Genomic DNA, 15,002 nt, shown 5'->3' with positions numbered 1-15,002 from the left:
TCATAACAAATAAATTATATAGTATGTTAGAAGAGGATAAGTGCTATAGACTAAATAAAAAATAGAGGGGGTAAGGACAATAAGGAGTACAGGCACAAGGGCACTGCAATCTTAAATAAGGCCTCAGTGAGAGGGAGAGGGTTGAGCAAAGACCTGAAAGAGGTAAGGATTGGGCCACTGGAAAACCCAGAGGAAAGCCATTCCAGGCAAAGAGATCAGCCAGAGCAAAGACCCTAATGGGGTTCAAGAAACAGGAGCCAGTGTGGCTCGAGAAAACAGAGCCAGGGGTGGAGGGACAGTGGGTTAGGTCTCTGTGGTGCCATGCAAGGCCTGCAAGACCAGTGAAAGGACCTTGCCATGGCTCTGAGTAAAATGGGAAGCCAGCTCAGGGTTTTGGCCAGAAGAATGATCTAAGTATCACTCTGGCTTCTCTGCTGAGAATAAGTGCAGGTGGGCAAGGGAGACTAGTTGGGACACTGTTCCTGTAACCCAGGCAGGAGGTGATGGTGGCTGGGAGGCAACAGTGAGGAGGAGAGGAGGGTCGGATTCTGGATCTTCCTTGAAGGTAAAGCCAACAGGACTTCCTGAAAGATTGGATGTGGTGGGGGTAGAGGGGGGAGAGAAGGAAAGGAATTAAGGAAGGATGGAGTTGCCATCAACTGCAATGGGGAGACGGTGGGTGGAAGAGGTTTACGGAAGATCAGGGGCAGCGTTTGGGGCATGCTAAGTTTGAGATGTCTGTTAAACACCTAAGCAGATAAGTGAGTGTGGAATGTAGGAGAGAGGTCTGGCCTGGGTATATGAATTTGGGTTTTGTTGGCATATCGATTTTAGATGGATAGATAGAGAGGTAGGGGAGCTGGGTGGGAGATTATTCCCATCCCCATTCCTCACTATCTCCGACTGTGTGCTATATTCCTGGAAAGGCTGATGGGTATTGAAAAGAAGGAATTGGATTTGCCCACAGGAACAATGTTATAATAGCAGATTAGGCTCCTGACCAAGAACTTTTTGCTCAATTTTTTAATGGCTGTGATGACAAAGATGGCATTTCCTAAGTCCTTAATACACTGTGGATGAGAAGCCTGCATACTGTACAGGGAGGAGCTTCCTAAAGAGCCTGGTAGTCAGAGGATCAGGGGCACCATGATCTGCCCAGTAGAACCTGGTGGGGCCCATTGCCCTGGTCCAAGGAGGACTGGAGCAGCAGTGGGATATTTCCCAGGTCCTGCCCGACTCTGCTCATCAGCTGATGGGCCCTCTCAGGGAGGACAGTTTTCACACACACCTTTGAGAAGGATTTCGTGGGATATATGTGGCTTTTTCCATCACATGCCCCTGAAGTAATCATTGGTTATCATTGGCATTGATTATTGTTGCCACCCCAAGTTGACCAAGGACCTGGCCACCCAATTCCAAAAAATTGGCCATGAAAACCCTGTAAATAGCAGTGGAACACAGTCTGAAATAGTGCCAGAGGATGAAAGGATGGCTCAAAAAGATGGAGCAGGGTTCCGCTCTGCTGTAAGCCGGGTTGCTAGAAGTCGGAATCGACTTGACAGTATTAACAACAAGAAGTTAGGGGAGGAGTCTTTAGTATGATCTTTCTCCATCACATTAATTATAGGGAAGGTTAGCTCAGGGAGAGATTCTGAGCTCTAGAAGGGAGCAGATGTTGAGAGAGGAGACGACACAGCCCTGTCCTCAGTGGAAGCCTGGTCTGATGGAGAAGGGAGGATAACAGGACATTTCCAGGGAGATAACAAAGTAAACACCACGTCCCCTTAGCTGGGAGCAGGGCAGAGACTGAGATAACAGAACAGAATACAGCCAGTCTGCCTCTGTGAAGAACCCATGGAGGCTACAAAAGAGGATGTGAGGCAGAAAGAGAGAGCAAGAGTCACAGGCAAGGAAAGCAGCCTTGGCAAAGGGGCTGAGGCCAGGTGGGGGCTGGGGCTGGAGCCAGGATTGGGAGCTGAATCCCAGTGTTTGGAGAGCCACAGAGCTGAGCGAGTTCAGGCGGGTCATGGCAGGGAGAGGCCACAAGGCTGTGGGCGGCATCCAAGAAGAACAAAGGGGAGGGGTCCCAACCAGAGGGTGCCTGTGGGGACTGACAGGAGTAGACAGGCAGGAAGTGGGTCCTGTAGTAGCTGAAGGAGCTCAGTTCCAAGACTGAACTGTTTCTCCCAAAAATGTCTAAGGAAATCTATGTGGCCCCTGCTGGGAGGGTTCCTCCTCAGCTTTGGGAGAGCTGTGTAGAGACCTGGGAAGTGCTGTCAAGGTCCATGCTCCAGGGGGCACCAGAGTGGTCACTGGGCCCAGAGGACAGCACCTTGTGCCCGAGTGCCAGGAGCTGAGAGCAGGTAGACAGATGTGAAGGGCACAGGAAGGCACACCTGGGTCCAGGGAGGCGGCCCAGAGGATTCTGGCAGCTTGTCCCCAGGCCTGACTCCAGGACCCTGCCGAGCTTGTGTTTCAGGTGCTTCCTGTTATTAGCAGTAGCACTCTTACTAATGAGGACTGTTGTCAATATTAATACACGCACATGGATTCCAGGACTCAAAGGCAAAGCCTGGGTCTCCTCCTCCTTCTCTACTTGCTGCTTCCTGGGCTCCTTGCCTCTTCTCCCGTATGGTGAGTCATCTCCAAGTTCAATCTCAGGACTTCATTCTTCTCACTCCAACCCCCTCCCTCTGGACCTTCCACTGCCTCAGCCTCCACCCCCCACCTCTGTGTGGTTGGATCTATGCCTCTAGGCCTGCCGTCTTGTGGGAGATGAAATTACATATTGAGGACTGGGGGCATGGGGATTGACCATTTACAGAGCCCCTACTATGCACCAGCCTCTGTAATAAGCATTTCACACAACATACCCCTTTTACTCTTCCATTTTATAGATGAAGAAACTGAGGCTTTGGGAGCTTATGAAATAACTATGAATTCTGGTCTGTCTGATCCCAAAACTGCGGTCTTTTCCTTTTCATATGTGAATATGACTAACTCAGAAATATTTATTACAAGTTTTCTTCCTCTCTCCTTTACTTCATTTCTACCCAATACATTCAACATGGGTCCACCATCACCGCAAACTCAGCCTCTGTAAAAATGAGCTCGGCAGTTCTGCCCCATCCTCCTCTCCTCCATTTCCTGCCTTTGTCAAGGGCTTCAGACTCCTCCCCAGCACTCAGTGTCCCATCCTGCCTGTCCTTCTAAAACACATCCAAGAAAGCTGCTGAGAGCAAGAGCCGCAGAGGGGTGGCAGAAGGCTATCTTGTCCACTCCCCACCGGAAGGCACAGTGACCATGTCCAAGGTCATCCAGATTTCCCAAAGCAGCCCCTATCCCCACCTCGCCTGCATGGTCTCGTGTTTCTCAGCACTTCCTTCGTAACCTAACTAAACGGAGACGAATGGTTTTGTTTCCATACACCAGGAATAAATGAAATGATTACTCCAGACAGGCTGGATGGACAAATAAACTCTAGAGCAGGGGTCACCAAGGCTGTCACCAGCAGGCTCCCTGGGAAGCACAAGGGACAGAGGTAAAATTTTGCATCCAGTTCCCTGCCTCCAGACAGGCCACTGCCCAAACAAGGATTGGGTAATTCGAAAATCTCCTTTTTTTCCAGTGAGGCAGGAAAAAAAATTAATCCCTCCCCAGAGTCTGACTGGTCCTGGAGTAATTGAAATGTAATTGAGCAGCACGCGTGCTAATAGTTACGTCACCAGGAACACAAAGAAAATCCACCGGGATTTCATATCAATCATGGCCTTGCGAATTTGGGGCTTAAGAGAAGATGACTGGAGGATGACTTCCCAAAACCTGGGGAAGAGAATCACGGAAGAAACTGAGTCAGGAATGACTCAGAATGTCTCTTGAATAGATTTCCCAGGGCCGGATGCCCTAAGAGACAAATTCACGGAAATTCTGTGGACGCCAAGTTAGGTTTCTCATGGTTACCAAGGACACGTCAATTCTCTAAATTATTTTTCAGTGACCATAGGAACTAGAATTCAGCTCCAGCAAGACTGGAGAGAGACGCAAAAGGCGGAACTAGGAAGAAGAACAGAGACAGGTGACTGTGTGCTATTTGCATCTCTAAGGAAAAAGAGAGAAAAACCAGGACTGTACTTGAGATTCCCTCTCTTGAGGCAGCGTTTGTGTACACAGCCTCCTGATTGCCTGGTGACAAGGCCCGCCTAAATTTTGCAAGCCAGTTGTTAAATGCAGCCATTATTAAAAGTTAAATTATATAAATTTACAATTAAATAAATTATATTAAAACAGAGGAGATAGGTGCTCAAAACTCATCACTTCCTAATTATTTTACTGCAGTTCACCACTGTCTCAGCTCTCGAGTTATCCACCTCTAGGGTATGGGTATGGTGGAAATGCTCTACAATGGTGTGGTACCGCACCTGTCTCCCGACTCCACACCATGGACATCATGTTGGTAACTTGAAATCAGCCATGGTGGGAGAATTTACATCATGGAAACAGCAAATGCTAGAAAGTAGGGCTTCCCTACCCCGTCCCCAAAGCCACTGTCAAACAGGTACCACCACAAGTGTTCTTGTGAACAGACAAGGTTTCACGCAGGGGAAATGAAAAAGCACCAACGTGTCCCTGAGTCAAAATCACAGGAGCAGAAACTGCCCTCCCCCCTCACCCAGGGGTGGTGAGTGCCCTGATAACCACTGCGACCCAGCCTCAGATCCAGAACTTCCCCGGCTTCTCTGTTGAGTAAGTTGTTTCCAGAGTCTCTCTAAAATCTCTCTTACTGCTTTTTAATGAGCTTCTCTTGCCAGTGCCTGGCTGTTCTCACCTTTCAAATGAAGGCTAAGTCTGAGCATGGCTCCCTGGCTCCTAGAATGGGAAGATGAGGTCATTCGACACAACCTGTACAGCCAGCTGGCTGCCTCTGTTCCTCATCACCTTGCAGGAGGCTCCTCAGACTGGGAGGGCCCTCTTCAAGTCATCCTATTCAGTGCCCTGTTGTAGGGCAAAAGTGCGCCAGGCCCAGTGCCCTGCTGACGATCTAACTTTCTATGAACAAATCATCATATGGGTGCTCATAAACGTGTCCAAATAAATGGATGGATGGTTCCTGAAGTTCTGTGCTCCCTCAGTGTTTAATCCCTTACCCCCGTCACCATCCCCAGGAACACCCCCACTTCCCCACCCCTACCCCAAGACATTTGACCCTGGCTCCCTCTGTCCCACCATCCTTTCTCTTCCCAAGCACTATCAAGGCACAGCAGTAATGCCATCACCCTTTTGCAAATACCCAAGCCAACCAGAAGGACTTCCTAGTTATGTATACCCAAGCAGGGCTTCAGGGCTTCTCCAGTTAAGAAACTTGAAACTCAGATACTTTGAGGTCCATCCATACACCACACTTCATGTGGCCCCAGAGTAGAAGCAGGAAGAATTAGAAAGTCCAGATTGTCCTCAAGGAAAAAGAGGTAAAGAGAGAAGAAAGTGCTGGACTCTCAACAGGCAGGTGGCTGGGAGAGGCAGGGAGAACTGAATGACCTCGAAATACTGTGCTTTTCAGAAGACCCTCAACCCCTACACCAAACACACGTCTAGCTGCGTGCCTGTCGCAGCCATCCTGTATGGAGTACAACCACTTAGTCCACTAGAGGCAGGTGAATTGGAAATGCAATGCTTGGGGCTCCCTAAGAGGAGAACTTGGACCAAGGGATAAAAGTTATATGGGGACAAAAATTGGGCTCAAGAGGAAAAAGAGATCTCTGACAGTCAGAGGCCAAATGGACTGCTTTGGGGAGTAGTGAGATGCCACTGGAGGTATTCAAGAAGAGCTTGAAACATCCTTGGTCAGGAATGATGCAGAAGGAATTCAAATCCAGAGAAACAGCCTGATGTCCTACAGTCAAATATGCCTAGATCAAAATCTGAGTTACTACCTTTGTAGCCCTGGTCAATCTATCTAACCCCTCTGAGCCTCAGTTCCTTTGCCTGTATAATGGGACAGTGCACACCCTCATAAGACAAAAGTAAGGATTAAATAAGACAAAATATTGGAAAATACCTGGTACTTAGTTGGTGCCCAATAAATGTCCATCCCCTTTCCATTAAAACGGGCCTAGGTTAGATGATCTTGAAGGTCTTTCTACCCTACAAGCATGACTCTGAAAGCGTTCCTGGTTGTTGAGAAGGAAAGCATACATCTGGTAGAGATGAGGAAGTCAGGAACAGAGAGATGAGGGGAGGAGGAAGAAAGATGCTCAGAATGGTCCAGGAACATTCAGAGAGGTCATCTCTGCCAGCCCCTTGTTTCGCCTCTTCTGACCTTCTGGAATGGGAGAGAAAAACGGGATTCTGGGTTTAAAATTCAGCCTGAAGCGTCTCAGTTGCCCCATCTGTATAGGGAAGGAGTAGGATTCTAACTCTGGCAGCTACCTATCCAAGGAGGGGAAGGGCGGAAATGGTGCAGGAATGATGCTGGACGACAGGGAGCAACCTCTCCCACTCCCACCGCCCTGAGCAGGGCCCTCCACCCTGACCCTATGCCCAACCCTCCGTGGAACCAACAGTCACCTCAGTCTCAAGTCTTACAGTTTTTTTATTGTGCTAACACTGCTGCCTCGGAGCTCAGCTCTCACACACAGAACAATTCAGTCCAGACCCCCACCCACCTGGCCCCCGGGGCCCTCTGCCTTGGCTGGGGACACCCGGCCTCCAGCCTCAAGCGCTCGCACACCTCCTCCTCCCTCCAGCTCCCAGGGCGTACGGAGAGGGCTCTCGATGGCCTTTCTCTGCTTTCCCCCGCCCTCTCCCACTTCGGGGAAGGGGGCTCCGCCTCCCTACTCATTGCCCGAGGGAAATGCCTTCAGTCCCCCAGCCGTCGAGCGGCCCGGGGCAGACGAGGTCAGCGCCGGCGCGAGAGCGTCCCCAGGTGCAGGCAGAGAGCCCCGCGCCCTCCTCCCGGCCGGGGCGCAGCCCGGCGCGCGGCGCGCTCACACAAAGAGGCCGTCCTTGCCCGGCAGCGGCGCCTGGGCGCAGTCGGCTGGCTCGGCGCTCTTGACCTTGACGTAGACTGGGGAGGGGCCCGCTTCGCAGGCGGCGGCGGCGGCGGCGGGGAGGGGCGCCAGGGCCACGTCCTCGGGGCCGCCGCAGGGCGGAGGCGCGTACTTGCGGCGCAGGGAGCGGCTGACGTTCTGCGTCGGGTACCCCAGGAGCTGGGTGACGCGGCTGCCGCGCCCGCTGGCTTTGTACCCCGGCGCCACGGCGTCCTCTCTGTGGAAAACAACAGGCGGGCGGGTGAGCGGGCTCCTCCGCGGCGGGGCGTGGGCACGGCCTGGGCAGAGCCGGGGGCTCTTGGCAACCTCTCGTCTCCCGCGCCTCCCTCCCTCCCTCAGCCTCGACCTACCCTCCTCTCTGCCTCTTCCTAGGCCGGCGACCCCGCAGTGGTCCCTGGGGCCACCATCCCCATCCTCTAGACAAGGCTTGTCCTCATGTGTCCGGACAGCCCACAGTAGGCAGCCCCATCTGGACGCCCTCGAGTCCCCTTCAGATGTTTTCGCAGAACCACCGGCTTTAACAGGGAGGGAACCTTGGAGATCCAGGAGCTGTTTTCCCTGTCCTTTCCTTAACTAACCTTGACCTTGACCTCTCTCTCCCTCTTCTCCTCACCTCCTGCCCCTCAATCTTTTCCAACTTTTCCTCTATCCCTAGGGCACTGCAATCATTAGCACGACTAGTCTTGTTCTATTTTTATTTCTAGTTCGTTTCTGATATGTTATTAGCACTATTCTTATTATTAACTTTTCTTAAATAAGCACGTCCAGAGTTCTCACCGGCGCAATACAGGAGAAACGTGAAAAGCATACATGCCCTGCCCTCTAGGAGCTTACAGTCTAGACGAGACGGACAGACAGGTGCACGGACAGGAGGGAAGTGGCGGACAGGGGAGCAGAAGTGAAGACTGGACGTGGGAAGGGGGAGAGAGGAAAGCCATGCGATGATTGGCAGGTCGACATGCTGCGGTCCCAGCACTCGCCGGCGGTGGCGGACAGGGTTGGGGTGGGTGTCCCAGCCGGCCGGTGGTAGGCAAGGGTGAGGAGGGGCAGGGCGCCGGTCCCCTGCCGCACAGCAGCATGCAGCATGCATCAGGTTTTACCTGATCTCACTAGCCAAGTCGCCGCAGGCCCCTCCGCCGACCCCGCCGCCGCCGCCGCCGTTGCGGTAGCCGAAGGCATCGCGGGCGCCGCCAACCCCGGCGCCGCCGCAGCAGCAGCAGATGAGCCCCCAGATGCCCACCGACAGGCAGGCCAGTATGAGCAAAGAGCCCAGCACTGCGCCGATGATGATGCCTATGCGCCCGGTGTCTGTGGAGAGAAGTAAAGAGGAGTCAGCCTTTCTGCAGCGTGGCAGGTGCCTGGCTAACCAGGAGGTGCCAGGGCAGGGGCCTGTGGGGAAGAGGGAGAGGGATTCAGGGGGGTCTCAGGGACACCCAGTGAGGAGTATATGGGGAAATGCAAGTGAACCCCTTACGTTTGCATGTCTTTCCCAGGGCTTCCCAGCTACCCTAGGTGGAGACCTATGCCCTGAGGGCAATGGGAAGGCAGAGCCAGATGAGGCTCCAAAATACAGCCCAAGTTCCTCCCATCCAACCTTCCCAGCCATGGGACCTCCAGGGCGGCTGCACATACCTGAGACCTTCACCTCCACCACACACACGCTGTAGCCCACATGGTTGGCCACTGTGCACTGGTACAGCCCGTCATCCTTGTAGGAGATGTCGTTCAACACCAGGTCACCATTGCTCAGGCCTGCAACTGAAGGAGAACCAGGGGTCTCTAGTGAGGCTGAGGGGCCTGGTCTCTGAGAGCTCCACCCTAACCCAGGCCCCTGTGGGCTGTGTGTGGGTGGAACGAGGGAAGGTGTATACACACACGGGTCCACTCCACTCTCCAGGTGAGTCACCTTGCCCCTCCTGGAACAGAGAGGCAAAGAAGGGCCCCTCTACCAGCAATAGGACAGAGACACCATTAGGTATCTTAGGGAAATATGTCCCCTCTCTGAGCCTTGGTCTCCTCATTTGTACAGAGAGGACAGGGTCAACCAGAGGAATTCTAAGGTGCCTTCCAGCTCTGATATTCTTCGACTGTGAGTACTAGCCAGCTTCCCTGGGTGCCAGCCACTTTACCCGCCTCATCCCATTTAATCCTCACGTGCCCCTGGAAGGCAAACATTATTATTCCCTTTTCGTATATGATGAAACCAAGGCACAGAGAAGTTAAGCCACTTGCCCAACCAAGTCTCACAGCCAATCAGTGGTCCAGCCAGCATTCAAGCCCAGCTCTGTCTGTCTTAGGCCATGCTCCTTCCAAATTAACCATACTGCTTTTGACTGACTCCCCCCTTTTGCCTCCTCTTCTTCCCTCAATAGCAGCTTCTGAAACAGGCTCAGAGGACTAGTCTCCTACAGGGCTTCTAAGTTTGACTTTGTACCACTGATGACCACGGAAGGCCCAGCAGTTCCCAGAGTCCTTACCTTCTGCTTCTCGCGCTCCCCTCTCCTGGGGCCCCCTCACCTTGATTCAGGTTGCTGTGGAAGGACTCCTGGTAAGAGAGCTCAGAGTGGAAGCTCTGCTGTGAATGGTAGGACCCAGCACGGTAGGGGCGGCTGTGCCCACTGATCTTGGCCCACTTGTAGGAGAGAGGCGGAGTGCCCCCATTGGCAAAGCATTTCAGCACCACGTCGTTGCCGTGTGTCAGGTGGCCCTCAGTCCAGCACACGGGCACCGCAGGCCGTGCTGCAGGAAAGCAAGCAGTTCTGAGCCAGGGCCCAGCCAAGAGGCAGAGCCAGGCTCAGGGTGGCCAAGCCTCCCTTGGCTCTGAAGTCTGGGGAAGAAGCTCCCAGAGGAGTCTAGCCATACCTTGGACGGTGACAATGACCTTCCGAGTGGCCATGGTGGTCTTCTTCACCCGGCACTCGTAGGTGGCTGTGTCGGATACCTGCAGGTTCATGAGGTTGATGGAGGCATCATACTGGCTGGGGTCTGAGGCTGCAAAGCGGACCCTCTGCTGCAGATGGGGGAGGTTGCCATGGTTGATCCTCTTGTCCTGGTAGCTAAGGAACTGAAGAAGAGAAGAAAACAGAGGTGGTGAGACAGGCAGAGCCGAGGAGGGCCATGTAGATTGGCTGCCTTGGGTTATTCACTGAACTTCTCAGACTCAGTTTTCTTGGCTGAAAAATGGGAATATGATGCCTGATCCACTGACCTCTTATAGATCGTGTGAGATCAGATGACATCAAGCACTTTGGAAAGTATAAAGTCAGGCTGAGAACTTCTCAAAGGCAGAGACCATGCCTCATCTTCCCTTTGGATTGAGCTGGGAGGAGGTGGATGAACTGGCTGGCTTGATTTGTGATTGCAAAGCTCTCATCCCTGTTGCCCCATTTCCTGAGAGACCTTGGGGGAGGTTCGAGGTCTTAGTTTCCTTGTCTGCCCTCCTTTTTCCCTCAGGGTGTGGGCTGCCGACAGGAAGACACCATGAAGTGTAGGGTAAGGGGAACCCTGTGCACAGCACTCACCACATTCTCCCGATGTGAAGGGTCTGAGTTGACCTGCATCCACTCAATGTCCAGCCCATTGGGACCATAGTCCTCAGGGTCCAGGATGTAGGGGCAGCCCAGTCTCACATTATCACCTTCCGCCAGGTACAGGATCTCCTGGCCATCCCCGTTGATCCGCACAGCAGACAGCAGTGCTACAGGCCAGGCAGAGCACGTGGGGTGAGGGGAGCAAAAATAGCTTGCGTGGTCAGCTTCAGCCCCTCCCTCCACCATTTTCTGTAGGTTGCAACCCAGGTCTCAGTAGGGGTTCCGTAGGGAGGAGGAGCTGCTCTGAGTATGTGGGTGTATGAATTGGTATATGCATGTCTATGCACGCTTGTGTAAGTATGTCTATATTCTGGTTTTGTGTAGGAATGCATCTGAATACTGTTTGCATATACACATAGCTATTCTGTATGCTTGTATGTCTGCATGATTGTGTGTGCATGTATGAGTACGTACACATATGTACATTGCGTGCTTATGAGTATTTGTGGCTGCTTATGTGTCCTGTAAGGATACTCATGCACGTGACCAGGCAGGGTGTCTGCTTATATATTTACATGATGGTACATGCGTGTGTGTGTGTGTGTAGGCACATGGACCACACTGAGTTTTTAAATGCTCTGATGGAAGAGCCTGACTCCTTAAAAGCTGCCTCTGTCTGGGCCAAGTGAGGTGCTCCTGTCTGGAGGCAGAAGAATGGACACCATGGCCTCTGGGGTCCCCTTCCAGCCCAAGGAGCAGAAGACAGTGTCTGTGTCTGTCTCTGTGTATGACAGTGTGTATCTGTGACTATATGCCTGTATGCCTGGCTGTGTAAGTGCTCTAAGTGATAGTGTGCCTGTGTGTGACAGTGGGCAGCTGTGACCAGGAGACTGGCTGTGTTCTTGTGTGATAGTGAATGATGGTGTGTGCCTCGGACTATGGCCACATGCATCTGTAGGGCAGTGTGAGCCTTGCATGCCGACATGTGACCTTGTGGACTTTGTGTCCTTCCCCTTGTGTGATTGTGCAGCTCGGGTACAGCTGCCCCCACCTTCTAGCTCCAGTTGGGGCCCCTCCCACTACTGCCAGCACTAGCTCCACTGAGTCAGCCCTGGGTGAGGAGCCAGGATCTGGCAACTCAGGGCTGAGCTCCTCTCCCTCCCTACCCTGACCCCAGGCAAGCAATAGCCCCAACCGGTTGGACCTAGAGAGGAATATGAAGGGGGGTGTGCCCAGGGCCCCAACCTTGGCAGGTAGGGCAGGTAGCACTCCATCTCCCAGTCTCCTGCAACCCTCTCTCCTCAGGCCCCTCACCCGGCCCAGCACACTCTCCTGAATTCTTTGTTGAGTCAGCAAGCAAGTCCCTTGGAGTCCCAGCCCCTAACCTCTGCTCTGCCCTTCTCTGGCTCTCTCCTGGGACCACCTTCCCACTTAGAGAACCTCTCACACACACAATTACACACTGTCACAGCCGAAGAAATCGACACCTAGACACACTGTTACAAGCCTTCCAAGTGCAGATGCATACCTATGCAGTCCCACCTTCCTATACACACAGACACTGTCAGATCTGCACAGACTCACATCTGCACCCAAACATATTAACGTTAATCCGGAAGACACGCCGACTGCGCATACACGGAGTCCCCCATGTGCATTCCTTCAAGACCAGACACACCTGTAGAAGCTTAGTCTGGTTCTAGAGAGCCAGCAGGTGCCCTTTCAACACCCCCAAAACCTCAGGCATCACTGAATTGCTCCTCGGAACCGTGGCTGGGCCGGCAGCCATGACCAAATGCCTGCTAGACTCCAGGGTAACCCAGAGCAGGCAGGTTGGCTGCTGGGGCTCTAACGGGACCTGGTGATGCTCCTCCAGCCCCAGGCCAAGAGAACAGCAGCTCATTCCTGAGATAAGGATCCTGATGCCATCTGCCGGATCCTAGGGCGGCACAAGGCAAGCCAGGCATGAGCCAGAACTCAGCAAAGAGCAGAGGCTCCACCCTGGGGAAGGGCTGCCAGAAGCAACCCACAGCAAGAGGACTTTCCCCATACCCGGGGCCAGCCACGCAGCGGGGTAAGTATTCAAGGAAGGGGTCTTGGGAAGGAGGGACGGGCTGGAAGGAGAGGGCCTCCACCCTGCACTAGGCGGAGTGTCTTCCCTTGTCCCCAGCCAGGGAGCCTCACCCTAGCCTTTCAATCTCCCTAAAAGCTTTCTCAATGTCCTCCCAAGGGTTCCAGCCTTTCTGCACCCCTCACTCTCCCGGGGAGGCTGTTCCTGGTGTCTCACCTTGATTCCTCTTGCTGTGGCACTGAGGAAGTACTTCCAGGGAAGGTGAGAGAAGAGAGAGGCTGGAAAGAAGGAAGAAAGCCTGAGCGGGAGAGAGAGCTGAATGCGGAGACTTGGAGAGAGGGAGGGAAATCACAATGGGCTCTCCAGGAAGGAGGATGGTGGTGACTAATTGTCCTTCCACAAAAGTACAGGGCTGCACCCTCCAGGGAGGTGTCACTTCAGTAGTAGTGTCTACTCTGAGCTTGGAAATCCTTTGTGAGTATTCGAGCTGCTTGCAGAGTTCCTAACCCTCCTTCCGAAGGTGAGGGAGGGGAGAAAAGGTGGCCCCGTGAGAGGGTATTGGTGCATAAATGCACAAAGCCCACGACACACGCCACACACATGGAGATGTCCCAGGTCCCCATAGCATGGCTGGCACTTCCCGAGTGGGCTCTGGCCAGCCCAGCTCTCACCAGACAGAGAGGGTGTTGCAGACATCCTGCCGGAAATGCAATCATTCACACACGCACACACACTCATACAAAGCCTGAAAATGCTCCCTCCTTCTCAAGCTCCTCCCCGACCCCTCATCCTGAATCTAAACCCCAGGAGGGTCTCAGAGCCATTTCCAGCGATGCCCACATAGAATGGCCCTGGCCGAGAATTGCCCCAACCTGGGCAGGCAGCCATAATATCCCATCCTGAGCCCTGCCCTCAAAGTGTGCCCCAGTGGGGTGAGGGGCTCCTGGAGTTGCCGTCCCCACCCTCCTCAGGCCTCATCCTGGAGGGGGCACTACCCTGGAGTTCTCACAGCCCAGGGGCCTGGAGCAGAGTTCTCAGGCCTGGGCTCTCACTGGCCGGCTGGAAGCAGCCCATTCAGACTACACCAGCCCCGGTCTCTGCCCCCTCAAGGCAAACAGCTCCCTACCCTTAGCTCTGGCCTGAGAGTGGGGCGAGGGCCCTCCCGCTGGGAATAGCACACAGACTGACGAAAAGGGAGCTTTCTCAGGCTCCTCCTCAGCCCCCACCCAGCTTTGCTGCTCACCTGACCCTCTTACCCCACCCCCGGTTCCCAGAGGAGCTCACGCAAGCCCTGTGCTCCCATTCGCAGCATGTCCGTGCATGTGTGAGCCCCACAGGCTCTGGGTGATGATGAGGATCCATCAAAGACCTCTGCCCCATTGACATATGCCCCACACCTTTAGGCTGGAGCTTTCCTCGGGGGAGGGCTCCATGGCAATATCCAGACCCAGGTGGCAGTAGGGCAAGGGTGGAAGCACCCTGCCAGGGTATCTCAGACCACCCTCAAGGCTCCTCTATGAGCCCCTCACTGCCCTTTTCCCTGCCCATCTGGTGTCATGTGGGCATCCCTGCCAGCTGCCCAGCCCCATACCTGGGCTCAGGCACACGAGTAGAAGGTGGAATGCTCCTCGAACTCCCATGTCTCTAGGCTCGGTGTTTCCTCCGCCTGGGCTGGGTATCCCGGGGGCCGCTGGCGGTGGGCCAGTGGTGGTGTGTGGAGGGAGGGGGAGCTGAGGACCCAGACACTGCCCAGGGTGGCAGGAAGGTGCAATGAGTGCCCAGCTGGGGAGCAGCCAGAGTTATTTCTATGGGAGGGAGGGGGCCTGGTCCCCGCCTTGGGGAGGAGTCCCAGGAAACCTAATTAGCGGGGTGACAGAGTGGCCTACCCAGGCATTACCCAGCCCTTACCCAAGCTCTTCCCTATCCCGAGAGTGGCTCAGGGAGGCCAGTGGGACTTGTAATTAGGCATCTGTTAAATTTCCACTTCCTCCTGGCCACATCCTTGAGGTGACAACAGTCGCCCCATTTCACAGCGTCCACAGAGTTCCCCTCACCACTCATTTGTTGCCTCCTTCCCCAGGGGAAATGGAGAAGAGGAAGGAGAAGCCAGGCTTGGGATGGAAGGCTGGCCAGGCCTTGAAGGGTCAACAGTCACCCCAGGGCACAGGTGTCCAACACACCCTCCCAGTGCAGCCTCCAGCATTCCACATCCCCACGCCTTCACATATATATCCACGACTCTCCAGGGTCCCCACCCCCCGACCCCAGGTTGAGGCAGCAGGGAAGGGGGCACTGGGGCTGGAGGGGAGGCCCAGCCAGATGAAAGGGACCCAGGACTTCAAAGGGAGTCAGCCT

At 54.1% G+C, this 15,002-nt stretch overlaps 1 protein-coding gene across 2 annotated transcripts; it reads right to left on the bottom strand.

Moving 5' to 3' along the window:
• Window positions 1-6,126: 6,126 nt before the first annotated feature.
• Window positions 6,127-14,434, bottom strand: VSIG8 (V-set and immunoglobulin domain containing 8). 2 transcript variants are annotated; one of them, XM_046682660.1, is made up of 8 exons: window positions 14,239-14,434; window positions 10,568-10,743; window positions 9,909-10,110; window positions 9,564-9,785; window positions 8,679-8,804; window positions 8,147-8,354; window positions 6,988-7,263; window positions 6,127-6,319 (listed from the first exon to the last, which is right to left on the bottom strand). In XM_046682660.1, exons 1-8 carry the CDS (start codon window positions 14,285-14,287, stop codon window positions 6,142-6,144), a joined length of 1,437 nt encoding a protein of 478 aa, XP_046538616.1. In that variant the 5' UTR covers window positions 14,288-14,434; the 3' UTR covers window positions 6,127-6,141. The 2 variants fall into 2 exon arrangements, with proteins under 2 accessions (XP_046538616.1, XP_046538617.1); XM_046682661.1 differs by lacking the exon at window positions 6,127-6,319 and having other exon boundaries at window positions 6,572-7,263; window positions 14,239-14,433.
• Between the last annotated feature and the right edge of the window lie 568 nt (window positions 14,435-15,002).

Source organism: Equus quagga, chromosome 13, assembly GCF_021613505.1.
Source record: "Equus quagga isolate Etosha38 chromosome 13, UCLA_HA_Equagga_1.0, whole genome shotgun sequence".
Classification (NCBI taxonomy): Eukaryota; Metazoa; Chordata; class Mammalia; order Perissodactyla; family Equidae; genus Equus; species Equus quagga.
The sequence above is the reverse complement of the archived record's forward strand: the minus strand, read 5'-3'. Positions and strand labels throughout refer to the sequence as shown.

Bases quoted from the DNA above. Each gene is read 5' to 3' on its own strand.
- VSIG8 (XM_046682660.1), bottom strand. From the start codon at position 14,287: ATGGGAGTTCGAGGAGCATTCCACCTTCTACTCGTGTGCCTGAGCCCA. The intron at 8,355-8,678 runs GTATGTGCAGCC...TTCTCTCCACAG, and splicing joins GGTGGAGGTGAAGGTCTCAG to ACACCGGGCGCATAGGCATC. The intron at 7,264-8,146 runs GTAAAACCTGAT...TGTTTTCCACAG, and splicing joins GACTTGGCTAGTGAGATCAG to AGAGGACGCCGTGGCGCCGG.